Consider the following 13886-nt stretch of genomic DNA (forward strand, 5'->3'; position numbering starts at 1 on the left):
GTTGTTAAAGCGGAGTTCAAATGAAATCCCTCAAAACTGAAAACATTTATTCAACAAATAGGCCACAGGGGCACTTTTAGGTACATTTTTATTATTTATTACAATATGAAATGTAATGTGTCAACATTACATTTCTAACTAACGAAAATTCTAACTAAAGTCTAAAGCTACTATAATTAGTTACAGATGTCGCTAAATGTCGATTGCATCTAAAAACTCCGTCGTCGGACCGTATGCTTGTTTACCACCATGTGCTATAAAAAAACTAGGGGTTGATTTCAAGTAGTAAGTACTTATTAATACATTAGGTAGAATATAGGATTAATAAAAATCACATTTAATTCGATTCATTTTATTTTATAGAAAAAGTGTGGTCAATATTTACATACCGATTCACGTAAAAATTAACTAAAAAATTAACATTTTTCTATAATTATCTGTACAAAAATATAAATTAAAAACTAAATTAATCAGTTCTTTCATTAAAAACATACATCGCTTCATAAATAACAACCCATTTTTTTTATGGGATAGGAGGCAAACGAGCAGACAGGTCGCCTGATGGTAAGCGATCACCGCCGCCCATGGACACCCGAAACACCAGAGGTGTTGGAGGTGCGTTGCCGGCCATTTATAAATATAATCAAATATTCTAATAAAATCATTGATTTCAATAAATTATCATCATTCAATTTCAATTTATTTTTTGCCTAGATTTTAATTTATTCTGACCTCTATAAATGTCACAATGTTTAACGAAATAGATGCTATCAAAATAAATAATATAAAATGAAATATTTAAAAATTATTCGGTAAATATTTCAATATAATAAACAAAACATACAATTACATTTTTGCATTGACAAAAGTGACGTATGCTGTCGTTTATAATATTTATTTTTCATTAAAAAAAATTGAAAGTCTACCTACTTATTATAACTCTTTTTAAATGGGAAATAACTATTTTATTGACTGTTTGACTTGACAAATAGTTTATAAAATATACAATTAGGACATAACTGACATAAAAAAATATAAACAGTTTTGTCAGAGATTTTCGAAACCTTAAAAAGTAACATTTCACGATTTCATTTATACAGAGCTGTATCAGTTACTTATAGATTAAAATTCATTCATAAAATAAATTAATATGTAGCATGAAATAGTAAGTCGATTATAGTCTAGAATATTGCCACTTGAAGTTTTGGATCGATTTTTATTTTTTCGTAATTAATAAGTATTCGCATTATTTTTGTTTTATAGACTAAGTTCCTTATTCTGTACAACGATGTATTGCGTATTTTCACTTATTTTTGGCCCTAAAAATCAAGTCACTCGGGAAAAAGTGAGATTAGCCCAATTATTATATACAAATTATGTTTTTAAATTTCGTTATAAATAAAATCGATAAAAAAAATCCGCAGAAAAATAAAAATCTATCCATATAACTTCTCTTACTTCATCTAGTAATGCGAGGAACATCAGTGCTAAATAAAGTATGTATAATTGTATATTTAAGAATATTAAAACGGGAAAACCCTTTTATAGTATATTTAGAGTTTAAATCATTTAATGCATTAACTGACTGTAGAATTGTTTAAAAATTAACAGTAATATTTATTCTAAATTCTAACCCTTATTTGCTATTTATTATAATAGTAAAAAGGGCGATTTGAAATCAAATTTCATTCAAAATTCTAGGGTGCCCAAGTTTTTACAAAACGACGGACAAGTCTTTTATTTCGAGACTACATGCAAAAATTCAATTATTTCGTACCTACTTATAATTATTCGCGTTCATTTATTGTATATCTTTGGAAACCAATATCTAATATACTTTCTGACATAAAGGAATGTTCATGTTTCACGAAAAAGCTTAACAATAAAAAAACAGCAAAATCATGAAATGTCAGACACTCTTCACTTTACATAATAATTTAATCGTTGATGTCCAAAGAAATACAATTTCGACTCGACTATGACTCAAGATTTTTATATAAAAATAAGTCTTTTATAATTATTATTGGCTTATTTTTAGTTCTTGTCTGTTGATAGCATGGAGGCAATTTGTTTTGATAATCACTATAACAACATTAGTGACTGTGAATCACGCTTGATGCAAAACAATGTCGTTTATCAGTTAACATTATCAGTCAACGAATACATTTTTTCTCAACTCGGAAACGATGTAGGTATTTATAGTAAGCGACAACGGAACTACTTTACTGTTCAAGGCTTTTAAAACGATAATGAATTTAATGTTGTTATTGCAAGAACGAGATGTCCTTTTGAGGCAATTTTAATTTAAAATGAAAATATAGCGACCGGTTTAAGACTGGCAAAAGCAATTTTGTTTAATTGCAACGAGTCTCAGTCGGATTTCGTTTTTTTTAGTACTCTTTTATCTCTTTAGCATTTTTAATTGAAACTACTTAAGTATAAAACATGTAGGCTATTTTTCACAATAGCCAAATATACATTGAGGAGAATATTATCACAGCTGTGCCTCTAATAAAAAAGAAGACTAAACTTATGTAGTTTCCTCACTTCATCGGAAGTAAAAGCTGAAATACCTTCTTTAATAGTCTCTTTTCTACTTATCAATGGAAACTTCCACGGAAATCCAATTATACCCATATTAATCAGTCGGACATATCTCCGTGCTATCTACAGTCAAGTGTCAAAGCGCACTGCCCTCCTGTCACGATCGTGAATCATGTCAAGCATACATACCTACGGATCCAGTCTTGACTTGGCACTTCAATGGCACTTAGATCACAGTAAAGCCGACAGGCAACTAAATCCACAAGCGAGGCTAGTGTCTTTCACCAGTAAGGTGTGTTTCCGTTTAGGTCTGCCCGTGCACTCCAGGAGTTCCCATATTTTATCCTAGCGCAAGACACTGCTGGCGTTTTCCGGACTGAAGACTTCTCAATCGTGTAGTTCTGACCTTTATTGCTGTCCCAATACTCGTTTCCTTGGCACCGGTATCCAACGCAGAAATCTAGCCGTCTTGAATGTATTGGTAGTTGTATTCTGAATCCAAATGTATCGTAAGCTGAGACTCCCTGCTGATTCAAAGGTCCAGATTCTACAAAAGCACAGTATGTATCCTCGCTTGTCGTCCAGCCGTCTGATGACGTTCGCACAAACACCTCTTTAGTGAAGTCCAGGTTTTTAACTTTAACAGTTCCGTCAACTGCACATTCGTTCTGTTTCAGGATGACATTCTCAAGCGTGACACAGTCTTCGTTTATTTTTCTTCTGAACTCGACGTAATCTGACGCTGGCTGGACGAATCTACGCTCCCACACGTCTTGCGGTGGTTGGGGCGGTGGTTTTCTCTCTAGCGTTGGACTGGCTACGATCTTCAAGGCCCAGTAAGGTGGTACATGAGAAGGTTCGGTCATGAACTTGACTTGTTCCAGAGCGTACCCTCTATCATCGGCGAACACTACCCTCTTCTTCTTGTTGTCAGTCGGCATTTTTAAGCACGATCTGGGCGCTGCCTTCAACGTAAGTTGTAAAGGTTTTAGCGTCATGGAAGTGGGTAAACATGGTGACGAGAATCCTCTGGTGACGGTGGTGATCTTGGATATGTTTGGCCGTCGTACTGTATAGTCCGTGAGGAAGCCCGCCGGTGGACTATGTCCGTAAAACAGCTGTTCCGATGATAACATGTCGATCGCCGCGCACATCGCGAGTCTGTAACAATCGAGCCACAAGTTACACTTCGCGTGTGATAAGAGAGTGGACGATACATCCGCACAGTCTGGCGGTTAGCGATGAACTAAACGGAATGCCGGGCGCGTGGGGTTTATATAGCTGCGGGGGCGCCGTGCACGCGAACGATATGAATAAACATCGGGTGACAATGAATCGATCATTCATTGTTAGGACAATTGACAATATACACGTCACGTGGGATGGTGCGTATATGTTGACTGTTTAAATATTATTAGTTAGCAAACTTTGTTAGGAAAATATTAATGGCGTTTGATTTGATGGATTTTTATGCAAGATATAAAATCAAAATTATCTTTTTAAAGCAATTTTTAAAGTACTTTTGAAAATACAGTATATATTTAAAAATACCTAAGAGAAAATATAAAATAATTAAAGTATGCCTGAGCAGTTCCCGGCAACTTTGTACATAGCCACGTCAGCAAATTTTAATTGATCCTTTTTTGTTACCAACATTTAGTAATATAAGTCGACTTTCGTAAGATATATACAGGTAAATTGTTATAATTAAGAAAATATAGATTCTAGAGAACCTTAATGACGAAATAAAACTTAATAAAATCTCAATTCATCAACAAAATCTTGGTAACAAAATAGGAATTAATAAAAACAAATTTAACTTTTTCCTTAATTTTTGTACAAACTTTTCGAGAACTGCTGGCCTATTTCATTATGGATGCTTAAATGAATGATATATCAACAAAGTATGGGTTATCACATCACATTCATCACAACATTCACAACCTATAATTTTATATGATACTTATAAAATTAAGTAGGTAAAATAATCCCAATTTATTTTACTATTAAGTAGATTTAAAGACTATAAAGTAATTAGATCATTGTATAAACTGAAATAAATTATAGATAATTTTATTTTATTGAAAACTTTTTTCCAGCCCTCCATAACCTTTTTAATTAAAAGATATAAACGTTGAATGAGTCAAGGTTGCTTCAATTACGTTATATTAGATCCGAGAGAACTCTTCATGTGAATCATAATTAATATGATGCTAATAAAAAATGTTATTTATGATTTTACTGCGATTACATTAAATTTGGGACACGAAAAACAAAGTGGGTGTTTTCTGGATTATATTTAGTACTGTATTGCGTCGCGTCGCGTCCTTCTTGTAATTAAATTGTGATGTAAATTAAATTGAAAAATCAGTAATGAAAATATATACTTATATACCCACTAATATCATAGATGTTAAAGTAACTTTACATGTCTGTCTGTATATTTTACCTTATAATGATTCTAGCTGGAACACATTTAGGTAAATTTTGGCACGGACTTAGTTTCAAGACCATAGAACAACAAAAGATATTTTTTGTGAACAATAGGGAACTTGACTGTAGTTAAAATAAAATATTTTATAACATGCACGAAATAAATCATCAGATAATTATAAGAAAAACACGGACAGAAGTTACTTTTAAATCCAATTTCTATTTAATAAGTCAAGTAGAAATAAATAAAGTAACTGAGTTGACCGTGACGTCACTCAATTCGATTTCATAAAAAGAAGCTGATTTGACTAGGAGCTAGCCTATTGTTAGCATCATAAATTCTTAAGTAAACAATTGCAGCAAGATTTCGCTTCATTTTTTAATATTAACGTTCCCAGTGCTTATAACATTACAATAAATATGACAGATTATTCACACTACAAATAGATAAATAATAAATACAATAAAAATAAAATAAATAAATAAATATTATAGAGCGTTCTTACACAGATTGACCGAGTCCCACGGTAAGCTCAAGAAGGCTTGTGTTATTGTGGGTATTCAGACAACGATATATATAATATACAAACTTATATACATAGAAAACATCCATGACTCGGGAACAAATATCTGTGCTCATCACACAAATAAATGCCCTTACCGGGATTCGAACCCGGGACCGGGCCTTAGCAGGCAGGGTCACTACACGCTAGGCCAGACCGGTCGTCGATATTATAGAACATTCTTACGTACATTGAGTCCCACGGTAAGCTCAAGAAGGCTTGTAGTAGGTATTCCCACTCAAATAGACACCAACTTTAAAAAATTGAACCACAACCACAGAATATATAATAGTACAAGTACAGAAGGCCCACTGTTTTGATGTTTACGAAAGGCCGCCTTTTTAAATGCCTACAATTTTTTTACAAAGAAACCAGCCGCACGTGCGCAGCGTCGGATGATAGGGTTGCCTATGGATTAAACGAATTACTCAGATAAAATGTTATACTATTATATTTAAGTCTTGGGTACTTTCTAAGTATATTTACAGTATTTTGGTTTAAGTTCCAACAGCACAAGCCTTATTGAACTTTTCCGTGGGACTTAATCAATAGTAGATCAGTGTAAGAATGTCCTATGGTACATATTTTATTCATGATGTCTATTTAACTTAGCATTGTTAGCCATTCCACACGCGGACATCGCATATGAACCTTTACATATTCATATATTGTATTTGTTCATATTACCCGTGTAGTGCCGGGTTTAGAATTTCACCACCCCCTTTCTTCCCATGGGTGTCGTAGAAGCCGACTGTGGGATATGGGTTAAAATTGTTGCGTAGGCGAGAGTCTGGCAACCTGTCACTGCAATGTCACAATTTTAGTTTTCTTTCAACCTCTTTTTGCCAAGAGTGGCACTGAAACTTGAGTAGTTCATGTGCTCTGCCTACCCCTTTATGGGATACAGGCGTGATTGTATGTATGTATGTATGTACATATTCACATATTCAGGCGTTAATAAGTCTGACAAGTTCCGTTTCTGGGTGGCTAGCCGAATGGCACAATCGCTCACGAAACGCTCACGAAACGAAGCGCTAGTAGATATCTATCTCTATCGCGCTTGCGTATTGGCGCGACAGAGCCAGCGGCGTATCGCTTTCGTTTGGCGTCGGAGAAATGCCATTCGGCTACGGGGCCTGATATCAGTATTTACTCCTGATACTAGTTGCTTATTAACGGAGAATGTTAACAATTACCCTCTTTATTTCTAAAAGGACGTATCTGTTCTAAGTTTTTAAGTAAAATATGCGCTTTTTAATTTCAAAGTCAAAGCAATCCTGGGTAAGTAACTATTTGTTTACCTTAGCTGATTCAGGGCAGTAGATTATGTTTGTGTAATTAATATAAGTAGAAAAAGATCGTCTAATGTAATAATAATAGGGATCTGATTACTGTTAAAATCCATACTAATATTGTAAATGGGAAAGTGTGTGTGTCTGTTTGTCTGTCCGTCCTTCACGGCAAAACGGAGCGACGAATTGTCGTGATTCTTTAAGTGGAGATACTTCAAGGGACGGAGAGTGAGATAAGCTATTTTTTGTCCTTTCTAACGCGAGTGAAGCCGCGGGCGAAGGCTAATTAATAATATAAGACAAGAAAAAGAGGAAGTTCGTAAACAGTGGTGCTATATTAAAACACGACCGGAGCAAGTGTATTGAATCGACATGAGTTGCATATTACATATTACCTATTTGTGCCTCGTAAGGTTGTCTGGAAGATATCGGTTTTTAATGACACCGTCTGTTGCTTTGTTCCTCATTATTTATTTATTTATTTATTTATTCAAACTTTATTGCACAGTAAAAAAATGTACAAAAGGCGAACTTAATACCAAAAGGCATTCTCTACCAGCTAACCTTTGGGCCAAACAGAGATCAATATCAATAATACGTGCAAGAAATATAACAAGACGAGAAATTGAATATCTACTTAATAAACCTAAATGGTTACATACATATCTCATCATACAAACGTTTACAAAAATAAAATTATGTATTGAGGTGTAGGTACATTTAAAAAATATTATTTTTATTGTCAATGAATGAACATTTTTTAGTTGAGACCAGTCTCCGTCACATAGCCACTGCGCACCCTTCATTTTCCACTACATTAATATCCGAGACTATCCATAATTTCCCTCCACGCACTGTCACCAAAAAGTTTACTTTTTCCACTTATTTGCAATGCGATATGCCTAATTTTCCATAATCGCACACTACAATCATTTCCCCTAGATTCCAAACCTAGACTATCCTAAATTTCCCCTCACACATTAGCCACCGTACACAATCATTTTTTCCTCAACGAGACTGTCCCAAATTTCCCCTTACGCCTGGTCACCGCTCACATTTGCACAATCCTTTTTTCCTCAACGAGACCGTCCCGAATTTCCCCTGATGCGTGGTCACCGCGTGCGCACGCGGCGCGCACACAGCGACGCTACGGTCCTGCGTGATCGTCTGGCGCGTGGCGTGATACTCATACCAGATACCTGTTGACACGGTTATGTTATGTGACATGGGGTTATGGCGTGCATGACAAAATAACATACAAATTATTAGATATTTATACATACAACATACATACAATCACGCCTGTATCCCATGAAGGGGTAGGCAGAGCACATAAAACTACTCAAGTTTCAGTGCCACTCTTGGCAAATAAGGGATTGAAAGAAAACGAAACTGTGACATTGCAGTGACAGGTTGCCAGCCTCTCGCCTACGCCACAATTTAACCCATATCCCACAGTCGCCTTCTACGACACCCACGGGAAGAAAGGGGGTGGTGAAATTCTTAACCCGTCACCACACGGGCTAGATACGAGCGAGATATTTATAGATCTTCAAATATATCTGAACAAATAAAAAAAGGAAAAGAAAAAAAAAGACAACAAAATGTTGACATGGGGCTATGGGAAAGTAAGAGACATAGGTACAATATGTGAGAAAAGCATACAGATTAAATATATATAATATACACATCCACACATAAAATCACGCCTGTATCGCATTAAAGAGGCAGAGCACATAAAACTACTCAAGTTTCAGTACCACTCTTGGCAAACGAGGGGTTGAAAGAAACGAAAATTGTGACATTGCAGTTACAGATTGCCAGCCTCGTCACAATTTAACCTATATCCCACAGTCTACGACAGCCACGGGAAGAAAGGGGGTGGTGAAATTCTTAACCCGTCACCACACAGGGTATAATATACAGAGCGGTCGAATTGTTTAAAAATAAGTATCAGAATTGGCATTCGATTACGTGTAGCAACCAGGGTAGAAGTTTTTCGTCTTTTATATAGTGACATATTTGGGGGTGTTTGGGGTCAGATAAAGCAGTTTATGCAGGTATGTAAGTATTGCCACGCTTGAGACGGTTATACTGTGCATATATACATATATGGGGTTATGGCGTGCACGAGACATAACACTTTGTTATTTATAAATATCTTCTATATTACCTCTGAGATAAGCAACCTCCCATAGAAACTGGTAGATAGTAGAGAGAGAATATTCGATATTCGGCATATTCGGCATGTTTTTCAATGTTCGTATTCGGCCTAATAATCCGGTTGCATTGCCGAATAGTTACCGAATAAAAAGAGTAAATAACTAATGAAGATATTAAGTATTTCATTGGATAATAAGCTCCTGTTTTATTAGCTTTCTAAGGAACTACTAAAAAGTCAAAATATAAATACTTACAATTGTTTTGTAAAAAGTAAAAAAACCGTAGTTTAAGAGTTGAGAAGAGTTCAGAGTTGTTTTAACTAAGTTTTAGTTATCCACTAAATGATAAGAACATAGTTGTAGTAACATATGTAAATTATGTAACCATTATCAATCACTTAATAGTTTTAATCTCAACCTCCGCTTTAAAAATATGGCGTAACCGAATGTTCGGCCGAATATTCGTATTCGGCAAAGTCCATATTCGGTCCAACGGAGTCCCACACTAAGGAAGCCTAACGATTCGTGGTGTACGATAGTATTAGTGAACGTTTATATTTTTGCCATTTTCTTTTATTTTCATATTTTTAGGAAAATTTAGGTCAGTTTTACTCAGAGTCATGAGTACTTTCTATCTCAATAGGAAGCAAAAAGTGTTCCAGAATTTCTATACATTTTTATTACTTTCCTCTTTTGTAACCCCATACAAAATGTTTTGGACATGGTAACGTAAAATACGAAAAATCGTATGGGACAATTTTTTTTACCTATTAGAAATGAGAAAGCTCGTGATTATGACCAGACCAGCATATTGGAATCTTTCGCTTGCTCGGGTATCAATATTGGCACTTTGCCCCCTTGTAAAACAAATAATTATTGTTTGTTTGTGTTGTTCATTAAGAGGATACGGTAGCGAAAATGCTAAAATGGAAAGGAGCCCCCCTTTCAACTTGGGAATTTTAGTTAAATATACAAGTGTTATTAACTAGATTTATCGAAAAAAAAATTGTCCATTAAGAACAACTCAGTCAAAAAATATTTCAATAAAATCTTTAAAATCCGCTCTCGACTCTTTCCTCCTTCAAAACTTAATCAATCGGAACGAAATTTGAGAATCTAAATAACAATGAAATAATCTATGTCGGACCGTTTAGCTTTTTTGGTTAATTGTTACCAATCTTGAGTATCACACCTTTTTTTGCCCCACAATGAAAATGGCCGTTTTTGGAAAATTTTGATTGGCTCTAGAGTCTTTAAAAAGCAGAATATCAAGAAAATCAAAACGGTCCGACACAGATAAAAATAATAACAATCTGTGTTGAAAAAATTATTGCTCTATCTTCAAAAACCAGGGAGGAAATAGTCGAGAGCGTTTGTATGGAGAATTGACCCCTACCGTATCGTCTTAAAAGTGCTAAAAAACGAATATCTCAGCTGACGTTGATGCCTTACTGAATAACTGGCCGGAAGAAACAGATAATTTTATTAGGAGTTCCAATTGTTACATTTGAACTCCACGTGTACAATTTATCAATTATAGATGAAAGCGATAGAAGCTGATATACTCGTAAGGATAAAATAACAACAAAACAATACGTATTTTCCACTTAAAGTTAGATAACTCTGTTGCCAGACAGATTTTGCTGATAATATTGAAATAGTAGGTCTCTGACGTTTCTATCAATTTGTGATGTCATTGGTTTTGTAACTCAAATATTAATCAAAATCAATATCAGAATCGATACACAATAATTCAATATGATTTGGTTCGCGGGGTGCCACATTTAATAAACGATATTCGGATCATAGCCCGAACAGTATTACTGTCGCAGTATTGGACCCAAAAACAGATTTCATATATTTAGACAACGCAAAAATGATGAACACTCAAGAATCTAAAGATATATTTCTAATTTATTATTTATTCGTATGGCATACATGTTAGAAAATAGAAACATAGAACGTGAAATTTTACTTAAATATCTAGACTAAGAGCAGTCAGCCATTTTGTGGCTTCGTCGCACAGGGTGATCAGGTCTTCGAGAGGGCCGGCATAGCGTGTTATAGGGCAGTCTTGAATTATGTGCTGGATGGGAATTTGGGCTTCCATATATATCTAATCACAGGCAAGTAACAACTTCAGTACAAAATCTGACACGCTCGGCCCCTATACAACATTACAAATAGATGAACTTGTTTCTTCTATCTTGTTAATCTCTTCTATTATGCTAATCCGAGCGGTAGGTAAATCGATTTTGACATAATCGGTAGTAATATCATGCCGCCAGAGCCAGCTAAAGATGTTTCATATCCGAAGAATGAAGGAAAAAAACGGATAGCGGAGATCGGATCACACTTTCACGGATTCGGATCGCTCGGCCACACATGCGCGTTTTGAGAGCGTAGGCGGAGCGTTAGCGGAGCGCAATGACAGCGGTGCGCCGGACGAACGCTGGCGTTGCGCCCTTGCGCCCAGCGGACGTCGGCGTTCCTCCGGCGACCGCTGTCATTGCACTCCGCTAACGCTACGCTATCAAAACGCTTTATGTGTGGCGGAGGCTTTAGTGCGAACTTGAAACCACTATAACGGTATAACCACTGTCGTGGCCGGACCGTTACTGGTATCACGTTAAAAAGTTGGTTTAGTACCTCTTGGAACTCTGGGCCTTATCACTATAACGTGTCATTTATAGGACACCATTATGTAACTGACTGCAATATGATTCTTACGTCTCAAGTATAATCAGCCTAATACCTGACCTGGGTGGCTAGCCGAATGGCACAATCGCTCACGAAACGCTCACGAAACGAAGCGCTAGTAGATATCTATCTCTATCGTGCTTGCGTATTGGCGCGACAGAGCCAGCGGCGTATCGCTTTCGTTTGGCGTCGGAGAAATGCCATTCGGCTACGCGCCAATACGCAAGCGCGATAGAGATAGATATCTACTAGCGCTTCGTTTCGTGAGCGTTTCGTGAGCGATTGTGCCATTCGGCTAGCCACCCTGGCCCCGTAGCCGAATGGCATTTCTCCGACGCCAAACGAAAACGAAACGTATAGTCCGGCTCTGTCGCGCCAATACGCAAGAGCGATAGGGATAGATATCTACTAAGCGTTTCGTTTCGTGAGCGTTTCGTGAGCGTTTGTGCCATTCGGCTACGCACCCAGGCCTACGTCACTCGCTCGCGGTCGCGCGTTAAGTACCTACCCGCTAGCAGTTGCCTCAAGGTAACAAGTGGCCGAGGGGTGGCGCCTTTCTGTGTAGTCGCGTGGCACGTACCTAGTATTCTTCTGAGTTTTACGTAGTAACTTTATAAGTATTAGTTAAATAAAGCGTAGGCATTTGTCGTTTTGCGGGCAAGTGAAGGATTTGTTACCTACGTCACACGAACATATGTGTGTTATAACAAGATCATACCATCCCATACATTAAAATGCGACCGCCTAAGGGACCGGCCACATCTAAGAGACGCATGTCCTGAGGTGCGGAACGGACGTCCGCGCCACGCCGCCTGAATGTAATTCAAAAAACGTCTCCTCTGTACATTTTGTATAGGAAGGACGTAAGGAGCGCCCCCAGGTGGCGCGGCGCGCGCCACGCCGCCGCCACGCCACCCTGTGGGGCGCGTCTTACCAAATCCTATACAAAATGTACTGAGGAGACGTTTTTTGAATTACATTCAGGCGGCGTGGCGGAGACGTCCGTTGCGCGCCCCGAGACACGCGACGCTTAAGTGGGAACGCTGCCTTAGACCGCGCTTACACTCCACCACACAAAGATGGCGCCACAAAAAAAATGTCTTGTAGCTTTCGATTATACTTGTAGATAGCGTTAAGTGTCACTTTTGACATAGATTTACGGAATTGACACTTAATGCCAATCTACAAATAATCGGTGGCAACAAGGCATTTTTTTGTGGCGCCATCTATGTGTGGTGGAGTGTAAGCGCGTTCGTAGGCGGTCGCATTTTAATGTATGGGATGGTATGATCTTGTTATATTTAATTTATACACGAAAATATGAAAGAGGCGCGTTCCTAGCACACAGTCTAAGCTCGTGTATGTGAACGCGCACTATGCTTGTATGAGTGACATATGACAGTTCGACTGTTCGCGTTTTTAACAGGCGGTCGCTGTGAGGTAGCCGACAGGGGGTGAGCGGCACTTTCAGCGGGGAGCGGGAGTGGCCATACTGTACGATAGTACTCTTACTATGCCTACGTTAATAACTTATTTATAATCTGTGCCCTAAAGAACATATCATAGACACATAGATAAGATAAGGTAAAAATTCACAAACAGCTACATCATATTATTATGGATACAAGGTTATTGGCCGTTGTTATACTTGTTATCTTCGCATTTTATAATCAATGCCAAGGTGACGCTCTTCAACTGTTGACTAGCATATTAATGTATGTGTTGTGTTTGTGTGTGTGACTACTTAAATAATGTCCATACTAATATTATAAATGGGAAAGCGTGATTGACGTGATTTTTTAAGTGGAGATAGTTGAAGGGATGGAAAGTGACATAGGCTACTAGGGTTGCCAACTTTTTTCTAGGGAAAAATAGTATTTTAGAAAATTCCATCTATATAATATAGTACATCGAAATAAAATATAGTACGGTACAGATAATCGATAACCGAATCGTAGAAATCGTTTTTTCTGCCCACTGTAAGGGGCTCCACTCGGTTTTCATCGATTTTGACAAGTTTTGTGTTGTATTGGTTCTCTTAGGCAGCGTCCCCACTTAGGCGTTGCGTGTCTCGCGGCGCGGAACGGACGTCGCCGCCACGCCGCCTGAATGTAATTCAAAAAACGTCTCCTCAGTACATTTTGTTTAGGAAGGACGTAAGACGCGCCCCAGGCGCACGCGCCACACCGCCG

The 13886-nt window shown here is 37.4% G+C and overlaps 1 protein-coding gene across 2 annotated transcripts in view; it reads right to left on the reverse strand.

The window, feature by feature from the left end:
- Positions 1-336: 336 nt before the first annotated feature.
- LOC125239889 (protein phosphatase 1 regulatory subunit 3C) overlaps positions 337-13886 on the reverse strand; it is a 55787-nt gene continuing 42237 nt past the window's right edge. For both annotated transcript variants that reach the window (XM_048147654.1, XM_048147653.1), the window contains one exon: positions 337-3705. In XM_048147654.1, the coding sequence (XP_048003611.1) occupies positions 2826-3698 (873 nt within the window). In that variant the 5' untranslated portion in view covers positions 3699-3705 and the 3' untranslated portion in view covers positions 337-2825. The remainder of the gene's footprint in view (positions 3706-13886) is intronic.

This window comes from Leguminivora glycinivorella, chromosome 26 (genome assembly GCF_023078275.1).
Source record: "Leguminivora glycinivorella isolate SPB_JAAS2020 chromosome 26, LegGlyc_1.1, whole genome shotgun sequence".
NCBI lineage: Eukaryota > Metazoa > Arthropoda > Insecta > Lepidoptera > Tortricidae > Leguminivora > Leguminivora glycinivorella.